This window comes from Limanda limanda, chromosome 14, assembly GCF_963576545.1.
Source record: "Limanda limanda chromosome 14, fLimLim1.1, whole genome shotgun sequence".
Lineage (NCBI taxonomy): Eukaryota > Metazoa > Chordata > Actinopteri > Pleuronectiformes > Pleuronectidae > Limanda > Limanda limanda.
In genome coordinates this window covers 6570406-6592883 of record NC_083649.1, presented here as the reverse complement: position 1 = coordinate 6592883, position 22478 = coordinate 6570406, and the positions used below count along the sequence as shown (strand labels likewise).

The window sequence follows — 22478 nt, the reverse complement described above, 5'->3', positions numbered from 1 at the left end:
GCCTTTCCTTCTACATTGGATGGAGAGAAATGTCTCCACACATGAGAGAGTGCACGTGGCATTGTTCTGTAGAATAAGATGAGAAAAAAGTTTGTAAAAAAACACTAATGCAATGCCAGAGATATAAATAGTTAGCCAACCAATTGGAATCGTCTGTAAACATATTTTACAATTGATGGATAAATGAATGGAAATAGGCTAGATGAACAGATGAACAATCCTCAATCAGCATGCTAATATATTTTATATTTTATTCAATATCATGGAAACTTACCTGACTAGTCCTGCACTCTACAGCAGGCCTCAATAGCCCTGCTGTAGAGTGAAGGATGCTGGGAGTTATCTGTGCATGTGATGGAAGAATGCACAGTGGAGAGTTGAAATTCAACGTTTTTTTCAAAATTCCCAAAATTCCCGAGCTTAACTTCCCATGGAAAGTTTCCAGAAAGTTTCTGGAAATTTACCGGAAACTTTCCGCCCCTTTGCAACCCTATTAATGATACAAACATTTGAAGTGTCAGTTTGAAGCGTTGGAGGTAACCCACCCTGCGTCCTGACAGAACCTTTGAACGAGTGCGACATGTTTGAATGTGACAGCTTCCCGGCGCCGCCTGCTCGGTCTGCGGGTGTGTGAGCTCCGCCGACCTCCATCGGGCGGAGTGGAAGAGATGCGTGTTGACACGGGGGTGTTGTGTTATGTGGAGCGCTTCTTGTGCGTCTGTCGTGGCGTCACGGTGGCTGCGTGACCTTTTAGCCCCCCCCCCGCTCTTTGATCGCATTGATTCTGCTGCACCAGAACATAAACAGAACTCGGCTGCGGATGTTTGAGTCAATGTGCTCGAGCGGCGACGAGCAGGAATCTGAAAATGATTAGAAAACCTAAACCTGGTGTTTTTAATCTCACTCCAGTTAGTAAATGTACGAGAGTTTTTTCGCCGTGTGAAGAAAAGGAGGCCCGGTTTAAATTAGTGACACTATCTCTTAAAGAGGGAGTCTAAAGATTGGAAACAGGCCACTGGACCATTACATTAAATTTCATATGCATGGGAAGTTGTGGTGGGGATATTTTAAACTTTTTTTTTTTCATTTTCTGACGTCCAATTAAAATTGGAGGATTGTCCGGCTGCAGATGTGCTGCGAGCTGTAGATCATTGATTTTTATCAGAGCTGTTACTCACGCTGCGCTCCGCTGAACAAGCCCCCCCCCCTTCTCTCTCTCTCTCTCTCTCTCTCTCTCTCTCTCTCTCTCTCTCTCTCTCTCTCTCTCTCTCTCTCTCTCTCTCTCTCTCTCTCTCTCTCTATCTCTCTCTCCTGCAGCTTGTGGCCGTCGCTCTGCATTTGCTCCTAATTTGCTTAATTGAAGTTAGCCTGCATAGCAAGCTCAAGGTGACACTGCGATATGTGCGAGCACGGCAGCGAGCGTGAGAGCGAGCACGCCTCTCCGCTGAGTGTGGACCGCACAGATATTAGGAGCATCCAAACTAATCCTGCTTTGCTGCAATGCTTCATTAGGCTTTGACAAACACGTTCGTGCACATTCAGTGTTATTCTGCATAGAAATGCTCACAGAAAACACATCAGAGTTTATTTATGTTTGAATTTGAGCCTGTGCCTGTGATTTTTTGCATTTTTCTCAATAAGAAAAACCTAAATAATAATATTTCAGTCCTTGTATCACTGCAGCTTTGTATTTACGACCCAGGATGAAGTACTTGGATCGCAGCTGAGACGTTTCTCTGTGTTTCGTCTCATGAATACTATTCAAGGACATTCGTTTCTCTTGGAAAAACAAATATCTGTGTGTTGTAAAACTAACACGTAAAGGGCTGAATCAGCCGCTGGATCAATGTCTGCGTTTCCCTTTTCCCTCTGATAATGTCTGGAGAGGTTCTTTTTGATTTGTTTAAAGTTTTTTCACCGAGGAAACCTTGAAATTATCGATCAACACAATCTGCGTCGGGGGAGCGGGAGGTGGCGTCTTTGCTCTTTGGGAAAAAAATGGAGGCTGTGATTTCTCATGCAGTCTGCTCAGCGGAATAATCTGGCTCGATCAAAGTGTTATCAATAGCCCTGCTCCTTTCCCTCTGTCCTGGTGGCACGCTGGCCAACCGGGTGACCCACAGCCATGTGAACACGTGCCAAATGCCATCGCTCTGCCAGAGCTGCAGGCTGTAGTAACAAAGAGCAATATATCATCCGTGTGCACGTGGGGATTCACACGTGCACGGCCGCTCACTCTTCACTCTGATTGGAAGTTATTTTGGCCTCATAAAACTTTACACTGTTTGTAAACTTTAATATATTTTATGATGTCGGGAACCCAGACAGTAACAGCAGCAGCAGATCCTCATCCACCATGTGTCTGTCTGTGTGATCTAAAGTTTCTCTTTTGTGACTTTTAGGGCTCATCACCACGACGGCGAGGAAGCTGGACAGAGAACAACAGGCGGAGCACTTTTTAGAGGTACAGTAAAAGGCTTGACAGCGCTCGTTGCTTTATAGTATTATTATTTATCTGGCCCCGGCACCTGCCACAGCTCACTATTAACAGAGACACGGTGGAGGACAGCCCTGGCAGGCCCTCAAGGCTCCATAAACTGTGATGAATGGCTGCACTTTTGGGCCCCAGGTTTTAGGATTTTCCTAAATGTAATCATTCATCACCGGTTATCTGCTCAAGTCAGGATGAGAACACGGGGAGGAGAGGAGTTGCTCTGCCCGCGCGTTTGATAAGCGCAGACACTGGGCATACAGATAGCTCCGTGATTACCATTTCACTTGCTCCTGTTGCTCTGCATGCAGATGAACCTGATAGTCACAGACTCCCGACTTTTAGAGACACAGGCAAACTTCTACTTCCCCCGGACTTTTCCTCCAACTTATTAAAGTTGGTGGAATCTACGAGCACTTTGCCCTCCTCGACAAAATGGAATGGAATAACCCGCGGTTGACCCACAGCACTGCTGCGCGGCGTTGTGTTGCTGTATTGCCAGCGGACTTGTCCAGGCTCTATAAGTCTGCTTTGTTTCGCCTCCAGGACTTAATAAGAGCCCAGCTTATGACAACACGCGAGAAAATGAAGGCAGCAGACGTTAAAGAAAGTCGCTCACATCTATCACTTGGTATATACGTCGAGCATTCACAGCCGAGAAGAGTTTAAAATTGGGGGCAGGAGTGTTTGTTGTCTCCTGTCTCGTCCTGAGATGTCAAGCTGGATTGCCTGTGCATGCACTGCATACCACAGTCTGTAATTACTAGTCTAGAGAGCGGCCGAGCTGGCAGCAGCGGTGTTCGCCCCGATCTAATCCAATTGATCAGTGATCAGACCTCTGCCTCTGCCTCCAGAGGATCAATAACACAAAGAGATTCCTCGTGAGCTCGGCCCCACGCGGCCTCTTGTGCTCCACAGTGACATTCATACAGTGGGAGAGGTTAATGAATACACGCCCTTACAAATGAACACCCATCAAAACTAGCTCAGGGGACTAAAAATGTTCCCACGTTTGCTCAGGTAACGGTGATAGACGGACCCGTGACCACCCGCCAGTCCACCGTGTGGGTCATCGTTCACATCGAGGACCAGAACGACAACCCGCCCACCTTCCCGGAGGTCACCTACCGCATCAGCCTGCCAGAGCGAGACCGCAACAAGCGCGGCGAGCCGGTGTACCGCGTCTTCGCCTACGACCGCGACCTGGGACCGAATGGCAACATCACCTACAGCATCGTGGACGGGAACGACGACGAGAGGTTCGGAATCGACCCCAGGACGGCGATGGTGTCGTCAAAGAAGGTGGTGACGGCCGGGAGCTACGATATCCTCACCGTGAGTCTCATGTTTGAAATATGGTCATGAATGGTCCTGTCCTGTTAAGTCTTGTCTGTCTATTTGTTTGTCTTCAGGATTTTCATAAAACCTCGTGGAAGGATGTGAAGTGGCCCAAAAAAGAATGTACAAAATTTTGGCGAATTTGGATGTAGTAGATTTGAATGTTATTTCATAAGGGGGATGGCTTTTTTTAAGTAGCTGTTGGGGGAAAAATTGTCTTCAAACCTGCAACAACCAACATAGTGTGGCTGAGGTTTTGTGGATTCAGTCAGGAATCAACAGTTTCAATGCATCTTCAATAGTTTTAGATCCATTTTCAAACGAAAGGGCAGAATTTAAGGGGCGTCTGTGGAGTCATTAAGCTAAGATTTGGCAAAATGAGACATTTCAGTTAACCTCACTGGAGACGCTCTGAGACTGAGTCCTCTTTCAGGGACGGTCCCCGCTCACCACAAGTCCTGCTTTTCCAAATCCTGTTTCTTGTTACAACATAATTCGAAGCCTTGAGGGGAAGCCATCAGTAAATAGCGCTCGGCGTCAAGCAAGTGCAAAGTGGACCGAACACCTTGGCACGGATCCAGATGTTTGAGCTTGTACACTCGCAGTAATTTCCATGGTCAATGAACTAAAAAATGCAGAGGGGGATGGCACAGCTGACATCTATACACATCAGGTAACACACAGCACTTCGGATACTCTGGCCTGAAATTGGCACTTAGGTGTCGCCTGCCCTTGACTTCATCTAATCCCTAAGTCCCCTATTTCAGAATATAGGACAAGATGGTGAATATCTCTGTTACCTTCGAAGGTCTTCTGCAACAATTTATCTTTCCAACTCCCAGTTGATGTTAGCAGGTGTTAGTAGACACCAGGGGAAGTTAGGGACATAACTTCATATGTGCACGTTGGTGTCATGGAGAGTTTTGGCCCCGTGATCAAAACTACAGGCCGAACTTGAGGGTCTAAGAGGCTAAAGATAAATCTGAGTGGCTACTGGCTAGTATGGCAGCCCTATAGAAGCCATGTGGCCGCTCAGTAGATCAGACATCATTACCTCTATGTCTGATTTCTTATCATCAAGATTCTTGAATTATTCTTTCAGAAATCAAGGAAAATGTTGAAAAACGCAAAATCTCGCAATGTTGAAAAAATCCATCCTGGCTCCGCCCCCTGATCCGAAGCCGCAGGAAACTTTAAAGGTTTCTTTTCTGACGGAAACGTCATCCTTCCTCCAAGTTTTATATCAATCCGTTCAAAAGTTGTTGCTGCTTACTTAACAGATAAGAAAACGGTACCTCCTGGGGCGGAGATAATAAAGCATTCGACTCGTCAGTGAACACGACACTTTACGATTCCCTCCGAAGATTTGTTTTTTGATTTATGACGCTTTCGATTCGATGTGTGAAAGTGACGAGTGAGTAATTTGAAGTCAGACAGAGGCGGCCCGCCCCGTGTAAGTGCTGAGATCAACTGTCGAGGTTAATGTTAAATATAATTCATGGATGAGGTGCAGTTGTATGTAAATGTGGGGGGATGGTGTCAGTGTGGAGGAGATGAGTATAGATTTTATCATTATTGTTTTGACAGGGAGGCTTGAATTCTAATAGTCTTGACGTTTGCCTGCTTGGAATAAATATACATGCTCACCCCAGATGAATCCTAGTGATGAATCCATTCTGAATTAACTTCCTACACCAATTACGTCTAATATTTGTTTCACTTTCTCAGATAAAAGCGGAGGACAGCGGCGATTCTCCGTTATGGTCGACTGTCAAACTCCACGTGGAGTGGATTCGCAAACCCGTCCCCTCGTCCCGGCCCCTGGTGTTCACCCAGAGGTACTACAACTTCTCGATTTCGGAGTCGGCTGCCGTGGCTCAGCCGGTGGGCGTCGTCGCTGTCAGCCAGTCGAGCACGCCTGTCTGGTTCAATATCGTGGGTAAGACAAATTAACGCGTCGCACGGAACAGGCCAGAGATGGATCCTGTGATTTCAAGGAAATTCAAATGCATTTATTCATAGAAATTATGTGTTTTATTGTCCTTTAAAGGGACTCTTACCTTTGTTGCATTTGAGAATTACAGCACATTCAAATCATCCCGCCTTCCTCCAATGCCCCACCCCCTCGTTCCCATCCGCGGTGTTTTTTTGAAGAAACTTTATTTACAAGCAGACTTACGACCTACTGCCTCCGCGCACGCACGTGAGTTTTTGTTTACCAAAGCAATGGATTCGGATTCAGAAGCACCGGTAAGTTATATACATTTACATTCACATGCCTTGATGGCGGGCCCGAATGCGCCACAAGAAGCAGACGGAAAACCCGCATGTCCATGCAGCAAACAGACAGGTCTGTCGGCCAATAAGGTCCTTCGGTCCGAAGAATTTTATTGGTTGAAGTTTTCACTAAATATTATGAGAGTGAAATAATTGTTTGTTTTTACTCCTGGTGGGTCTGTCTTGCATTTTAGAGTGTCATTACCTTATTAATACCAATTTAACCTTATCCAAAAAAAGTGTAAAAATGCAACAAAGGTAAGAGTCCCTTTAATGTCAAATATAAACAAAATAATATTTCAAAGACACCTTAAACCTGGTATCCACCTTTTTGAAATTGACATGTTAAAAAGAGGAACACTGATTTTATTCCTGGAAGCATCAGACTTGTGAGTCAGATTCAGACAGAACCACTTAAATCCTGAATTGCCTCTCAAGACATGAATAAAGTCTTTTGAATTGAATTAATTCAACCATCTGCATAGTTTCAGCATCATAGTGTTGTGGAGATGTTGATTGGCTGTTTTTGTTGGACCTGCATGAGGCAGAACCAACACTCTATACTTACTATTTTTAATGGAGAAATTTTTTGCAGGAAAAGAAAAACAGCAAAAGAAATAAGTTTCCTTTAAAATTGAAATGTTACACACAGTAAACCCAGCCTGATTCAGATTCCTCCCGGTCCTCAACATCTTTCTCATAACATGCACGTATTTCTGTTCATTTCTTTTACCTCTCATTAACCTCACAATCTAAATTAGCTTGTTAAAATCAAAATGCCACCGGCACATTATGTAATGGAGATTAATTGTAAACAGGTAAAGGGCAAAGTCTGTTAAAAAAAAAAGTTATCTTGCTCTTGAGGGTTTATTTATTCAGGAGCAAACTTATGACAATGAAAGAACGACTTCTGCTGCTGCTGCTGAGCAGCTCCATGCTGTTACCTCCTGATTCAAGCCTGTGAGAGAATAACCCATGAATACAATAGATAATTACTGCTTTTGCTATTCGGTAGTTTTTATGACAAAAAAACTAAACATTTGCAGAGACCCAGATTCCTCACTTAGAGGTTCTTTAAAAGATACAGAAAATGCTAATGTATGACGCCTGAGGGGTAATTGTACAGGAAAAGCTTTTTAATATTTAATTTTCTTGTGCTTAAAGTGAAAGCGGAGGGATGAGGATTTTTTCTCTCAAACTTCTGGAGCTGGACTCAAATTATCATTCACGACTGAGTCACATTTCATCTCCTGTGCTGAATTATTCTGATGAACAGTCTGCTTACATTACTTAATAACACTCATGACTGTGAAAACTGTCGACATTGCAGAGCGGCTGTATATAAACTGTAAATGAAGCAGACTTTGATCAGGAGAATATCCTCCAATTCTTTAATATTAATAATCTCTGTTTCTAACTGTATCCCTCTCACCCTCTCTCCTAGGTGGACGTCTAGCCAGAGAAATGTTCTACATTCCACAGAACGCCTGTGGAAGGAACTGCTCGCTCGACACAGGTTCGGTCAAAGCTTCAGTTTCGCCACACCTCTTCCTCCGACGCCTCAGGTCTGGAGGAAGTCAGCAAACACTTGAAATGCAGCGTGTAGCACCGGGGCTTGTTTCGCCAAAGGCAGAACATATTGATCTGGGTTTAAAAAAGGATTCTCATACAACTTCACACAAACAGCGCTAATTTCTTATCTTTTTCCATGCAGTGCAGGTCATGCTACTTGTTAAAAGTTTAGAGTTTAAGTCAGTGACCAGCTGCTGAGCATATTAAATCATTAAGCATTTAAAGGGAGACATATTTTCCTCAGGAGTGGGTGGAGACCAAAAACGGAGATAAAAGAGTGAAATCATTTTACTGGCAAATGGCTGAAACAATTTTTCAAAGATACAAATGAGGGACGAAATCATCAGGTTTTCACTCAAGTTCACATTAGCCCAAAAAATGTGTTATACCACATTTGACAGGATAAAGTAAAGAATACTATGTCTGTGTCCAAAGTACTGCATTCGTAGAAAAAAAAAATATATACCTATATGTATATATATATACATGTTTTTGTAATTGTTGTGTTGTGAATATGTATTTTGTATAGTTATAGAATATAACTGACAGAATATGTGTTAAAAATTAAACTATATAAAAATGTATGGCTGTAAACACTACAGATCATAAATTCCACGGCGCACCTTTAACTTATTAGTCACGCCTGTCACTTAAGTGCTGACAGCAATCAATGTTGTTATCTTTAATTAAAACAAATCTGAAAGAGTGTGATATTGAATATAAATCATTTTTCGAATGAAAAGATTTATATGCATCGTTATTGTGTTAATTTATTAACTTAACTACTCAGTTTCTTCTGCAGACACATAAACATACAGTACCTGGTCCGATGCTACTGTTCCAATAACACTATAACAACCTGTGAAATATGATCAGACAGAGAAGAAACAGGACAATTTATTTCGACGCTTCACACAGAAATTTCTGTTTTTCCTAATGCTGCGAGACAGCTCCCCCGTAGTGTAATACTGACCAACCCACACAAAAAAAAAACACAACAACAAAAAGCACAAATCCCCGTGGTTTGCTCCAACTCAACACACATCACCGCTCCCGTGAAAAATGCCCAATCAGTATTCATATGCTGAGGACAGCTCCGGCTCCCAGATATCTCGAGAGAGAGAGGGAGAAGCTGAAGTGAGACGGAGGATGGAGCTGAATACCTAACGCTCGTCAACCCTCGCCCTCGCTCTAATCAAACATTAAGCCTCTAAACTGTACACTCACCGCCTGTGGAACACAGGCCCGGCTGCAGGTTTTCTGATCTCTGAGATGGGTTGTGTTTTGCAGTGATAAGACAGATGTTTGTGTGGCTGTTAGCAGCTCTCAGGCTGCCAAGTGGGCTCGCCGCTGCATTGCACTGCATTTTTTTTTTTTGCTTCATTTTTAGGTTATTTCACAGACCCTCCGGCTCCAGACACAGGCACCTGGCCAAAACCATTACACAGTAATAACTTAGAGCACCTGAGTTCAGCACACAAAGTGAATGCCAAGCGGCTGAACCCCTGTGTGATCTGTGTGTGTGATTCCAGGGAGCTTTGACATGCAGTATGACCTTCAGGTCGGCGTGGGCTCTCTAGTTGTGGCCAAGCCCCTGGATGCAGAGGTGCAGGCTGTCTACAACATGACCATTCAGGTGACGGATGGAACCAACTTTGCCACGGCGCAGGTACTCACACTCTTGATTTGTTATGCTCTGGCTCTTCCATTTACACACTCCAGACCCACATCAAATTAAATTATTGTTACCTCTTGGGAGAGGAGCTGTTTACTCTCATCCTTCCTTCCTCCCTCCCGACACTCGCCCTCCCTTTTCCCCCAAATGATCTCTTGCTGACTATGAAATATACTCTTGCCTTTGACATTTTCCCGTGCTCCCGCTGCCTGGGCTGCCCCACCGGGCCGGCCTTGTGAGGGGAATCCTCGATATCACTGGATTAATGGGATTAGCCCGGGCAAGGAAAGGTCAAACGTTTGTGTAAATCCCAAAATTGCCCACATCCCTCTTTGACAACACACCATGCGGCTCTGAGAGGCGACATAAATATTGCCTTGCCTCGGTGTGAAGAGAATGTGATAACAGTTTTAAAGGTATCTCTTCCTTTGAAAAAACAGGGATGACAATACTTCCACGTAGCTATATAACGTATTATCAGCTGCCTCTAAACCAGGGCTCTTATCCGCCAGGAAAACACACTGCTCACGATTCTTCTCTGCACCAACTCCACCGACTCTCTCTAAACCCCCCCCAACCCCTTTCTCTCCTCGTCACTCAGGTGTTCATCCGGATACAAGACAGCAACGACAACCCTCCGGTCTTCTCGCAGGCGACGTACGATGTCAGCGTCTCGGAGGACGTGCCGGTTGACATGGAGCTGCTGCGGGTGAGAGCGACAGACGTGGACGAGCGCGCCCGCTTGAGCTTCACCATCTACGGCAGCGTGGACCCGGCCAGCATGAGGCTGTTCAGGGTCAACCCCGGCACCGGAGTGGTCTACACGGCGGACCGGCTGGACTACGAGGCCAGAACGCAGCACATCCTCACTATCATGGTGAGAGGACGCACAACAACTCATGAGTGTGTTTGTTGGTGTGTGTGTGTGTGTGTGTCCTAGGTGTCGTCCAAGTAATGCACCTCTTGGCAACAACTCCACCTGCCAAACTTAATTTGAGCTGGTTTCCTTCATTTATAGCCTCCCGCAACACCGTCAGTATTCCTCTCTCATTTTCCCTGATGCTGCTGCAGGTCAAGGATCAGGAATTTCCATTTAACCGAGACCTGGCTCGTATCCTGGTGGCGGTGGAGGACTCCAACGATAACATCCCGTACTTCACCAGCACCGTGTACGACGCTCTGGCCTACGAGTCGTCTCCCGTTGGGACGTCTGTGCTGCAAGTGACGGCCCTGGACAAAGACAACGGGATCAACGGGAAGCTTACGTACACCATAGAAGCAGGTGTGATGCTATCTGAAAGTTGTATTTGTCTCTTTTCCTCTCTTTTCATCAGTTTCACAAACGGGGATTTAAATTCAATTTTATTAGGGCTGGGCAAGTTAACTCGTTTTAATCGAGTTAACTCAAGTGATGAGTTAACTCGATTGTTTATCCGCCAATTATTTTCTTTTTTCCTGTTCTGCAGCAGTCAGCAACAGACTTTCACAAAATAAAAGCCTGACTTTCACAATAAAACAATAAATAATCAAACCTGAGTGAATGCGAGATAAAATAATTACTCGAGTTAACTCATCATTTGAGTTAACTCGAGTTAACTCGAGTTAACTCCATTGAAACGAGTTAACTTGCCCAGCCCTAAATTTTATATATTAACCAGTAATGGAGGGTTTAACCTTTACTCTTGTGGCAGGTAACTCCGCCGGCGTGTTTGGCATCGATAACACCACGGGGCTCATCTTCATCACCAAGGACCTGGATCTGACCTTCGTGGGCTTCTACACTCTCACTGTTCGGGTCACGGACAGCGGCTTCCCCCCCCTAATGGCCACAGCCTCCGTTCGCATCTCCATGATTCTCTCCGACTTTTCCAAACCTACATTTTCTCAGAAGGAGTACCAGGCTGAGGTAAAGAAAGAGTTGAGAAGTCGGGTGTATCGGGGGACGATCTCTAATATTCAATAGGTTAATACAGGATCACCAGTGGACTTTAACTCAGCCTAAAATTAGACTTTGTATTTACAGATAATGGAGAACAGCACCGTGGGGACGTACGTGACGACCGTCAGCGCCCTCAGCCGCTCGGCTCTCATCTATGACATCAGCAGGGGCAACGAGGAGAGCTGCTTCTTCATTAACCAACACACCGGTGTCATCAGCACACGCAGAGCACTTGACTTCGAGGTACGTGAATGATCTTCAGTTCGACATCCAGCTGCAAGCACTCGTTGTAGATACTCAGGAAAAAGTTTGGGCCAATGACGCGTTGATTATTGAAGTGAACAGATGTTAAAACAAACTCTGTAGCCTTTCTATGAATATTATCACTGTTTTGCACAGTTGCTGTAAGATTTTTTAAGTCCTTGGAATAGAAAAGCAGTGGTGCACACCAGTGTTAATTTCGTTGACGATAACGACAACGAAAAATATTCGTTAACGCCCCTTTTCCCATGACTAAGACGAGACGAAGACGTAACGAAATGGATCTTTGAAAATAAAAACTATGACGAAATCTATTTTAATTTTCGTTAACGAGACGAGACGAAACGAAAATGTTGGCGGTTGACTAAGTCACAACAATTTTTAAAACATAATCGTGTCAGGCCGTCATGAAGTACCCGGAGCGGCGAGTGTGTGTGTGTGTGTGTCTGTGCTGCCAGACAGCGCACCGGTCCCGAGGCTCCGCCCCCGCGCACTCGCTCAGAGAGACAGTGAGATCAGAGCTCGTTCATGTGAAGCAGCTGCTCAGTGACTGCTTCTTAACTATGGAAACAGTGAAAACACAGAGTTTCTCTGGTCTCAGCTGCTCTGAGATCAGCGCCGCAGCTTCTGGATCAGAGCAGAAGCTGCAGCTGGTTTCTACCGAGCTTCAGTTTCCTCCTCCAGTCTGATCTGCTTTCACTTTTTGTTTTCACATTTCGCCAACTAAAATATATAGGCTGCAGCTATATGTTTTTATTTATTTCAAAATAGGGTACTTCTTATTTCATACATTTCCCACAAATATGGGGATGACTCAAATAACCCTACATAGTTCTGCGTTTAATTTATTTCAAAGTTCGCCTACACTTGCCTGTGTATTTTCTTCTCATCTTCATAAGCATTTGGTTTTTCCCTTTGTTGTAAAAGGGTCAAAATAAATAAAATGTCAACAGTTTTCTTTATTGTTGTTCTATAATTTCATAAATGCAATAATCTACAGATTAGTATAGTATAACTTTATACAACATTTTATCAGCTTTGTTATCAAATATGTTTTGCGGCTCCAGACAAATTTTATTTGGGGGAAGAGGGGGCAAAAAGGCTCTTTTGATGGTAAAGGTTGCCGACCCCTGCTATAGACCTATAGGAGGGACATCTAATGGACAACCTAAGTACTGCAAGCTAGACTAGTACGCAGTTGTAGACACAACACAGGGGGTCCCTGGACCTTAGAAGGGAAGATAAGGAGTTTAATGTGGCTATTAAATGTGACTAAAACTAGACTAAAATGTAATTTGTTTTCGTCGACTAAAACTAGACTAAAATGTAATTTGTTTTCGTCGACTAAAACTAGACTAAAACTAACAAGGATAAAAATGACTAAAACTAGACTAAAACTAATATGCATTTTCGTCAAAAGACTAAGACTAAGACTAAATCAAAAATAGCTGCCAAAATTAACACTGGTGCACACTAACATTCGAAGAAAGCCTCATTTGAATTTTGGTTTCCTGCAGAGGTTGTTTTTCACTTTTCACTTAAATCATGTACAAACCAGAGTGGCACTCAGGAGAACACATGCCTCTCAAACGTTCCCCTTGTATTCAAACAACCTGCACCACATTTCACAAACTCATAGAAATCAGTCCCCTTAAAATTCCATATTTTTTTCATCTAGATCCATAAATTATTCTCCGCTATTTTAGTGAAAAACTGTTTATTTTGCGATGCCAGAGAGAATGAAAAACCGTTCTGCATCCACCCCCTGATCCTGATCTGCACCAATCTTTAATGGATTCTTCCCTGACACCCTTGGAAATCTGTGCAGTTGTTTTTGTGATATCTTGCAGACAAACTCTGAGCAATAAAAACATCATTCAAAACTCTATTTTAAAGATGTATGGAATGCAGCACACGTTGCACGTTGAGTTTCAACCCTCCACTGTGCATTCTCCCATTAAAATAACTGCTGGGATAATTCCCAGCATCCTGCAGCAGGCCTCAATAGCCCTGCTGTAGTGTGCAGGACTAGTCAGGTAAGTTTCGATGATATTACTGGGGAAAATATATTAGCATGCTGATTGAGGATTGTTCATCTGTTCATCTAGCCTATTTCCATTCATTTATCCATCAATTGTAAAATATTTTTACAGACGATTCCAATTGTTTGGCTAACTATTTATATCTCTGGCATTGCATTAGTGTGTTTTTACAAACTTTTTTCTCATCTTATTCTACAGAACAATGCCACGTGCACTCTCTCATGTGTGGAGGCATTTCACCCCATCCAATGTAGAAGGAAAGGCTGTGTACATTTGCAAATACTGTGCAAAGACCTATGTTAAGAATGACACAACGATGCAGAAGCATATAGTCAAGTGCCCAAAGTTTCCTCAGGGCTCAAATCAGCCTATGACAAAACAAAATGTTTATATTTATGTCTGTATATGACAAGGTAAATACAGTTAGTATAAATTACCCACAACATTTCCAGTTTATTCCCGTATATTCCCGTATATTCCCGTTAATTCCCGTTAATTCCCATGGAAAGTTTCCAAGTTTGAATATTCCCAGAATTTTGCAACCCTACTTGCAACATTTCCTCATCTTTGTTTTGCCAGCAAACAACCTCCTACTTCCTGGCGGTGCAGGCTCTGAGCATGGCCGGAGTGGAGGCCGGCACCTCTGTCATCGTCCAGGTGGGCGACGTCAACGACAACCCGCCGGTCTTCCAACAAATCAGGTATCAGTGGAAGCTAATTTGCCGAGTAGATAGAAAGTAAAGGTTTGGTGCTGACATGTCACATTGAGAACTGACAGTTAGTTTACACGTAGAGTTTCCCTCTGTCACATCAGGTATGTGGGTGAGATCAGTGAGGCTGCTCCAGTCAACAGCGTGGTGCTGGGAGAGGACGGGAACCCTTTGGTCATCCGGGCGACCGACAGGGACCGGAACCACAACGCCCTGCTGGTGTTCCAGATCATAGACGACACCGCTCGCACGTTCTTCAGCGTGGATTCTGGGACGGGATCCATTCGGTCGGTGACGTTGATTCTCTCTGATTCACCTGCTCATAACGTGATATAAATCGTGATTTCTGAGTAAATGAATTGTTCTTACATTTAAGGACAATCGCCAGCCTGGATTACGAGACCTTCTCTGAGTTTGTCTTCCGGGTTCATGTCCGAGACGGTGGTCTGCCTCCTCAGACGGCTGACAGCCCAGCAGACGTGGTTATAAAGGTAGATCACTGCCTCATACACCACTTTTATTCCTCCTGTATTATTTGAAAACTCACAAAGTCTCTCTATCTGGTGCTTCTCAGGTGCTCAACATCAACGACTCGCCTCCGAGGTTTTCCCAGGACACGTACGAGACAGTCCTCCTCCTGCCGACCTACATGGGAGTGGAGGTGCTCCGGGTCGAGGCCTTTGACCCTGACACGACCTCGGACAAGTCGGTCACCCCCGTGCTGGTTTACTCTCTGGTGGACAACAGCGTGGAGCACTTCTCGGTGCAGCGCAACACTGGAGTGGTGACCGTCATCAATCCCAACCTCAACAAGGATCGTTACCGCTTTAATGTGAAGGTAGAGTGATTGATCCAGTGGACAGGCTGCTCACGTGATTAGCATTTCTGTGTGTCTCTGTCTCAGGCTTTGATAATCAGTATGCTCTTGGCCTGGATAGTAATTATTCCCCCAGGGAGGTGAGAGCAGGGGGTCAGCTAGAGAACAGAGCCTGTGGTTATTCAGTGTCTTGATGTAGGACACTTGAGTGCGAGCGGTGGTCTGCAGCTCTACAGGCTTCAGGGTGGAGACAAGAAAACAGCAACGCACGCAGTATTTTTTTTTTTTTAAACCTCCAGCATCACATTCTGTGGATAAGTCTGAGCCTGAGTCAGCTGTTCTGTATATGTGAAGAGACGTTTCCCCATCTGAGATGAGGTCGAGGCGGGGTTAGGGTTTGGAGCCCGGTGTGGTCAGGGTCTTCCCGTGTGGAGTTTGCATGTTCCCCCTGTGTTTGCGTGTTTTATATAGATAGATAACAAATTGGGGATAGGCGGTGGACTAGTGGCAGAAACTTGGACTCTGGGCAGAAAAGGTCTCTGGTTCGTCTCTGGTTCGACTCCACGGAGAAACAACAAAAAGACGAACCTGGATTGATCTGTCCAAAAATCCAAGAGGATTCTCCCTACCCTGTCTAGTGCCCCTGAGCAAGGCACCTTACTCCCCCAACATCTGCTCCCCGGGCGCCGTACATGGCTGCTCACTGCTCTGTGTGTCCTGCACCAGATGGGTTAAAAGCAGAGGTTAAATTTCCCTCCTTGCATGAGTGTGCTTGTGCATGTCTGTGCAATAAATGTATCTTAATCTTAATCTTGATTATCATTAGTCATCTCAGCGCTATTCTATTTGTCCGTTTCTAGGTATGGGACGGACGTTTCTCCAGCACGGCGTCTCTGACCGTGGTCGTCAGGGAAGTGATCGACAGCGGCCTCCTCTTCACACAGCCGCTCTACTCCGCCTCCATCGCAGAGAACGTGGCCAATGTCACCGTGGTTACCGTTGTCAACACGGTCGGCCAGCGCCTCAACGAGCCGCTCAAGTACACTCTGCTGAACCCGGGCGGACGCTTCAGCATCCGGCCGACCTGCGGAGTGGTGCTCACCACCGGCGTGCGCTTCGACCGCGAGGAGAGGGAGAGTTACGAGCTGGTGGTGGAGGTCAACAGAGAGGACGAGATACTGAGAGTGGCCCGGGTGACTGTCCGAGTGCAGGTGGGAGTGGAAACTTGTGTATGGAAGTGTGTGTGTGTGTGTGTGTGTGTGCATGAGGGTCTTATTTCCCACTTGCATGGAAGCTTTGCCGATTGTGTTTTCTTGTTGCTCACTGTCGTGTCCTCTACAGACTATGTTTATTTTGCTTTGTGAACAAACTCATTCAGTCTTTGATACAGTTTTAAATTGGATGTTTTTTTTATTCATGTTGGGATCTGAGCTTCTCCAGATTCCAGTTGGGGGATAAGTTTTTATCATGTCTCTTCTCTGGCGACACTCAGTGACATTTTGTTTTCATATTGTCTGTCCATATGTACATATTATTCTTGTGAACACGATATTTCAAGAACACTTAGAGGAGAATTCTTCAAATTTGGTGCAAACGTTGAGTTGGATTCAAAAAAGAGCTTATTAGACTTTTGTGGTCTTAGGTCAAAGATCAAGGTCGCTGTGACCCTACAAAATAGGTGGGAGTGGAAACTTGTGTATGGAAGTGTGTGTGTGTGTCTGTGTGAGTGAGTGTGTGTGTGCATGAGGGTCTTATTTCCCACTTGCATGGAAGCTTTGCCGATTGTGTTTTCTTGTTGCTCCTTGTGTCGTGTCCTCTACAGACTTTGTTTATTTAGCTTTGTGAACAAACTCATTCAGTCTTTGATACAGTTTTAAATTCCAGATTCCAGTTTGGTTATAAGTTTTTGCCCGATGCTTTGCTTTTATTATTTCTCTTCTCTATCAACACCCAGGGACATTATTTTTTCATGTGGTCTGTCCATATGTACATGTTATTTTTGGGAACATGATATTTCAAGAACACTTAGAGGAGAATTCTTCAAATTTGGTACAAACGTTGAGTTGGACTCAAAAAAGAGCTTATTAGACTTTTGTGTTCTTAGGTCAATGACCCGACAAAATAGATTATTTTCCTTGTGAACACAATTTATCAGGAACTTCTCCACGAAATCCTATCAAATTTGGTTCAAATGTTCATTTGGAATCATGGATTAACTGATTAGATTTGGTTTATCAACGGTCAAGGTCACGGTGGGCTTTTTTTGTTTTGTTGACAGAAACATAATTTGTTGATGGAGGGAGACAAACACAGGGTGGTAATCCTGGTTTTTGTGATCCATCACGATTCTTTAAGCCCTCAGTTCCCCTCAATTTTTTAACAAATTTTGTTTACAAATACCCCATACATGTGTTGTTGTCCTCTCTTTAGGTGGAGGATGTGAACGACAACGCTCCAGAGTTTGTGAACCTCCCGTACTACGCTGCTGTGCAGGTGGAAGCGGAGCCAGGTTTGTCGATCTTCAAGGCGTCGGCCATTGACCGAGACCTCGGCCGGAACAGAGAAGTGACCTACAGCCTGAAGGAGCAGCACCAGAACTTTCAGGTGAGAGCTGCATCTGTCCTGAAGGAAGTCTGGAAATCCATGGGTTGTTTCTTCATGCTTCAAACCACTGCTTCCATATTGTGTGCAGGTGAATCCAGTGACAGGGGAGCTGAGCCTGAAAAGAGCCTTCGAGGTGGATTTATCCAACGCCGAGTACAAGCTGGTCCTTGTGGCCACTGACGGCGGCCTCCCTCCTCTGTCCAGTGAGGTGGAGCTGCCCGTCACCGTGGTGAATAAAGCCATGCCGGTGTTTGACAAGCCCTTCTACGGCGTCACCGTCCGAGAGGATGTGGCCGTCTCCACCTCCGTCCTGTGCATCAACGCCACCAGCCCCGAAGGCCAGACCGTGATCTTCAGCATCTCGGACGGAGACCCGTCGCTCCAGTTCGACATCGGCTTCGACACGGGGGTCATCGGTGTGGTTTACCCGTTAGACTACGAGACCACGCAGTACTTCCGCATAACGGTGAAGGCTACAGACACTCTCACCGGGGCCAAGTCGGAGGTGGACGTGGACATCGTGGTGCTGGACGTGAACGATAACCCGCCGCTGTTCCTCAACAACTCCTACTCCACTGTGCTGCCTGAGAACTCCATGATCGGAACCACAGTGTTACAGGTGTGTGTGTGTGTGTGTGTGAGTGAGTGTGTGTATTGTGTCTGTACAGTGTGTGTACTTCCACTGAATGATTGTTTACAATTGCACTTCCCTTCGGCAGCACTGTGGACGAATATTAGTTTCCGAATCATTTATGTATGAGCAGATAGTGCCATATTTCCCTAGAAATTTCCCAGTGGACGCACTCGACCTTTAGCAGATAATAGACCAGAGCTGTTGTTGCCCTGAGACAATTCTAAGACATTGCTTTTTTGAATTCATTGTTTTTTTGTAATAATATCTGTAATCAGACGGGTTATTGGCCTTATTTGATTGTTCTCGTATTCAAGAAATCAATTTAAGAATAATGGATCTTATTATTATGTGGTGTAGCTTACAATACACCTGGGCTTGAAACTGTGATGTAGTTCACTTCATTGGTCAAACTATGTAAATTTATTTCGTCAATGCAGCTCAAAACACTTGATATCAACAACAACAGAGTTTATCCTCTTACTTACAATATAATATTAGATAGTATATTTTTACCACGTAGTATTAGGATGGTGTATTTAGGACCATATGAAGAAAATATTCTGAGATTTCGAAAATCCTGTGAGTATAAAGTAATAATAGTATGTGCATATGTCATAGTTGAGAAGAAAGTCATAACATTGTGAGAATAAATTTGTAGTTTAATGAGAAATATAATCATAATAAAGCCAAAAGAAAAACCTTCATCAGAAAATGTTTAGTAGCAATAACGAGATGCTCCACAATTCTCATTTTAACACAGACTCTGCTGATATTGCTCCTCTAAAACGATATGTGGCCTAAAGTTATTGCTTTTTTCTCGTGATATTTCCACTTCATTCTTGAACTCTCCAAATCTTTTTTTTCCATTTAAGTGACGCTAACACTTCTTCATTATTTTAGTTGTTTAACTATCATTTTGATCTGGTTGTGATGAGACTGTGTCTGATAAAGTCTCAGTAAGACCCAGAACTTCATCTCCTTTTTGAAAGGCCTCCGCAGCCTTATAGCGTCTATCAGGGCAAACAAACCAGACCTTATCTTGAATAATTCATAATGCGCTGAAAAGTTAAATGTTTCTCTCTCTGAAGGTGTTTGCTCAGGACCAGGACTCGGAGAAGAACGCTGCAGTGAGTTACCAGATCTTATCTGACATCTACAACAGCAGCGACTACTTCCACATCGACAGCAGCAGCGGGCAGATATTCACCGCACGCCTGCTCGACTACGAGCTCGTCCAGCGCTACAACTTCATCGTCAAGGCGACGGACAGCGGAGACCCGCCCCTCAGCAGCGACGTCAGCGTAACTGTGACGGTCACCGACACCAACGACAATCCGCCCAACTTCAGCCAGACGCTGTACGAGGCCTTCGTCAGCGAGCTCGCTCCCCGCGGACACTTTGTGACTTGTGTTCAGGCTTCGGACGCCGACATCTGTGATGCTCAAAGGCTGAGGTAACACCAGAGAGAGAGAAACTCTGGAAAGTTCTTCTTGGCTTTGCAGGAACATTTTGTACCAGGAATGTTGACGTTGACCTTTCTTTGTGGTTTCCTTTTAAACAAAGGTCAACTTAAAGATTCATTTTGCTCAGAAAACCTTCTTTGTCTTTTTTTCTTAGAGAAGACGTGTAATGTTTTTTGAGTTTCTTTCCTCCAGTGAGTTGTATGTGTTTTTTTTTGGATGCAATAGTTCTACCAAGTTAAAAAACACAAAGTCTGTGGTACAGGAAGCTCCTCTTCTCCACAGAAACGCACAGAAAGACCTTGTTAGTCGTCCGATCAATAATTCTGCATCTTTGGGATGACACATGTGATAATGCTCCACATTTGCATAATGCATGCTAATGGTTAGTTTGGCAAGTTCCCTAACGAAGCCAAGAGGAGCAGCAGGACAGTGAGAGGAAGGTGATGTGTTTTCTGAACATTAGAGCATTTAAACCTTTTCAAGTAACAACCCAAATTAAACTCGGCACTTCTCAGGAACACTTTGATTTCCAGCAGCTTGTGAGCTAAACAATCATCACCGTGCTCATTTGTGTGGATTCTCCTGCAGGTACAGCGTTGTCTCCGGCAACGAGAGGATGACTTTTATGATGGAGCCAGATACAGGAGTGCTCCGTCTGTCTAACAAGAGGAGACAAGGCATGAAACTCTCGTATCAACTCAATGTGTCCGTGTCAGATGGAGTCTTCACCAACACTGCTCAGGTGAGGCGGCCTCACTGCATTCACAATCTACTTCTCTCGACTGATTTGCTGTCTTTTTCCTCTTTTTTTTTTTTTAGTACTCAGCAAGCTGCGTGACCTGCTTTAGCAAACCCCGCTTCAAATTTATCACGAGCACTTTGCAGCTATGCAGTACGACTGCAGCTCTTCACCGGCGGCAGCTGAGCGGCTCCGCAGCTATAGAGGTTAATGTGTGTTCGTGTCATTTCTAATTTGCTACGAGGATGCGCTGCCAACTGGAGAAGAAATGGTCACATCTGTCTCTTAATGTAAATTACAAGCGGGAAATGTGGGATTTTTTGGCTCCGTTTCACCACATGTCTGATAAACCCCATGACATGGAGTAGCAGTAATAACATGGAGTAGCAGTAATAACATGGTGGAGCAGTGGTAACATGGTAAAGGAGAGGTAACATGATGTAACGGTAATAACACAGTTATAACACGTCATCCCAGTTTTGTAGTTTTTTGGTGATGGCGATGATGGTGTGGTGAGGAGGACAGTGATGATGATGATGTTGATGATGGTGTGATGAGGATGATGATGATGTTGATGAAGATGATGAGGATTACGATGTTGACCATGGCGATTGTAACAGTGGCATTGATCCACAGGTGATTGTCCGTGTCCTCGGAGCGAACCTGTTCAGCCCAGTGTTCAGTCAGAGGTTCTACCTGGCTGAGGTCCAAGAAAACGCCCCTCCAGGGTCAAAGGTCATTCAGGTGAGTTTTCTTCCTCACTTAATAGTCTCCCTCCATCAATTATGCAGTGGGATGTTAAAAATGAACAACAGCCATTATGATAAAAACATGTCAGGAGAAGGTTATGGTAAAAAGATGGGTCTTCATGTTTCTTTTGAAAAGTCTCCTACGTGTTTTGAACAATCCAATATTCATCTGTTATCTATAAAACTTATTGTTTTGATGTAGCCAATCCCAGGAGGTGGCGCCCTCTCTGGTCAACCATTCACATTCACAACATTTTACAGTCTCCAATGAACCAAACTCCAAGGAAACGGATAACCTGAAGAAAAACGATGTAAACTTCCCACAGAAAAACCTAACTGGGATTCAAACCAGTGACCCTTTCTGTGTCGACCTCCAGGTTCGTGCAACCGACGAGGACTCCGGGCTGTTCGGTCAGATCACGTATTCATTCATCAACGACCTCGGGAAAACTCAGTTCAACATCGACGCGGACGGAGTGATCTCCACTCTCCAGAAGCTAGACCGAGAGAATCCTCTGAACAAGGACATGGTGCTGACCGTGATGGCCCTGGACGGTGGAGGTATGGTAGTGGACACAGATTTATGAATATTTAAATTATATATACTACAGTGAACGCAACAGTATAATCACTAGGGATGGGGGAAAAAATCGATTCAGTTACAAAGTTTTAAATCGCCATGCTGCCTCTCAAATCGATTTTTTTATTAAATATTTTTTTTTTAAAAACATATTTATTGGTTTATACCGGGGGGGGATATATTGGGGGAGCAACATCACCCCAGAGCATGTTGACCAGCTCTTGTTTTTGCACAAGAATCTAAACATACCCAAGCACTAGCTTTGCATCGCCTACATGCAAACAACAATAGTCTACTTTTTGTTTATTTCAAAGTTTATATTTTAAGTAAACTTTTATTCATTCTATTTAATTTAACTTTTATTTATTGTTTAAAAGTAGCCTAAGTGGCATACATTTCTTAATCTGTCAGTTTGTGTGCAGTTGACAGGGGCTATACAATAATAGGGAACATTTTTATTTACTTTCTCTATTGGCTGCCCGGCAGTCACTAAGTTAATGTTAATATTTGAAATAAAACTTGTAAAGCTCTAAGTGAATTTGACTGTGTTGTATTTGAAGGTATGATTCAACATTTTTCCATGGTCC

General features: G+C 44.3%; 1 protein-coding gene across 1 annotated transcript in view; it reads left to right on the top strand.

Annotated features, from left to right (window-relative positions):
- LOC133019464 (protocadherin Fat 3) overlaps positions 1-22478 on the top strand; it is an 85379-nt gene that overhangs the window by 18170 nt on the left and 44731 nt on the right. Inside the window, 20 exon segments of the mRNA XM_061085954.1 lie at positions 2403-2464; positions 3512-3826; positions 5558-5768; positions 7551-7622; positions 9211-9347; positions 9955-10230; positions 10425-10635; positions 11045-11259; positions 11377-11535; positions 14175-14296; positions 14410-14592; positions 14682-14796; positions 14880-15143; positions 15983-16333; positions 17553-17726; positions 17815-18345; positions 19449-19813; positions 20412-20565; positions 21199-21306; positions 21689-21872. Coding sequence (XP_060941937.1) covers positions 2403-2464; positions 3512-3826; positions 5558-5768; positions 7551-7622; positions 9211-9347; positions 9955-10230; positions 10425-10635; positions 11045-11259; positions 11377-11535; positions 14175-14296; positions 14410-14592; positions 14682-14796; positions 14880-15143; positions 15983-16333; positions 17553-17726; positions 17815-18345; positions 19449-19813; positions 20412-20565; positions 21199-21306; positions 21689-21872 — 4209 coding nt within the window.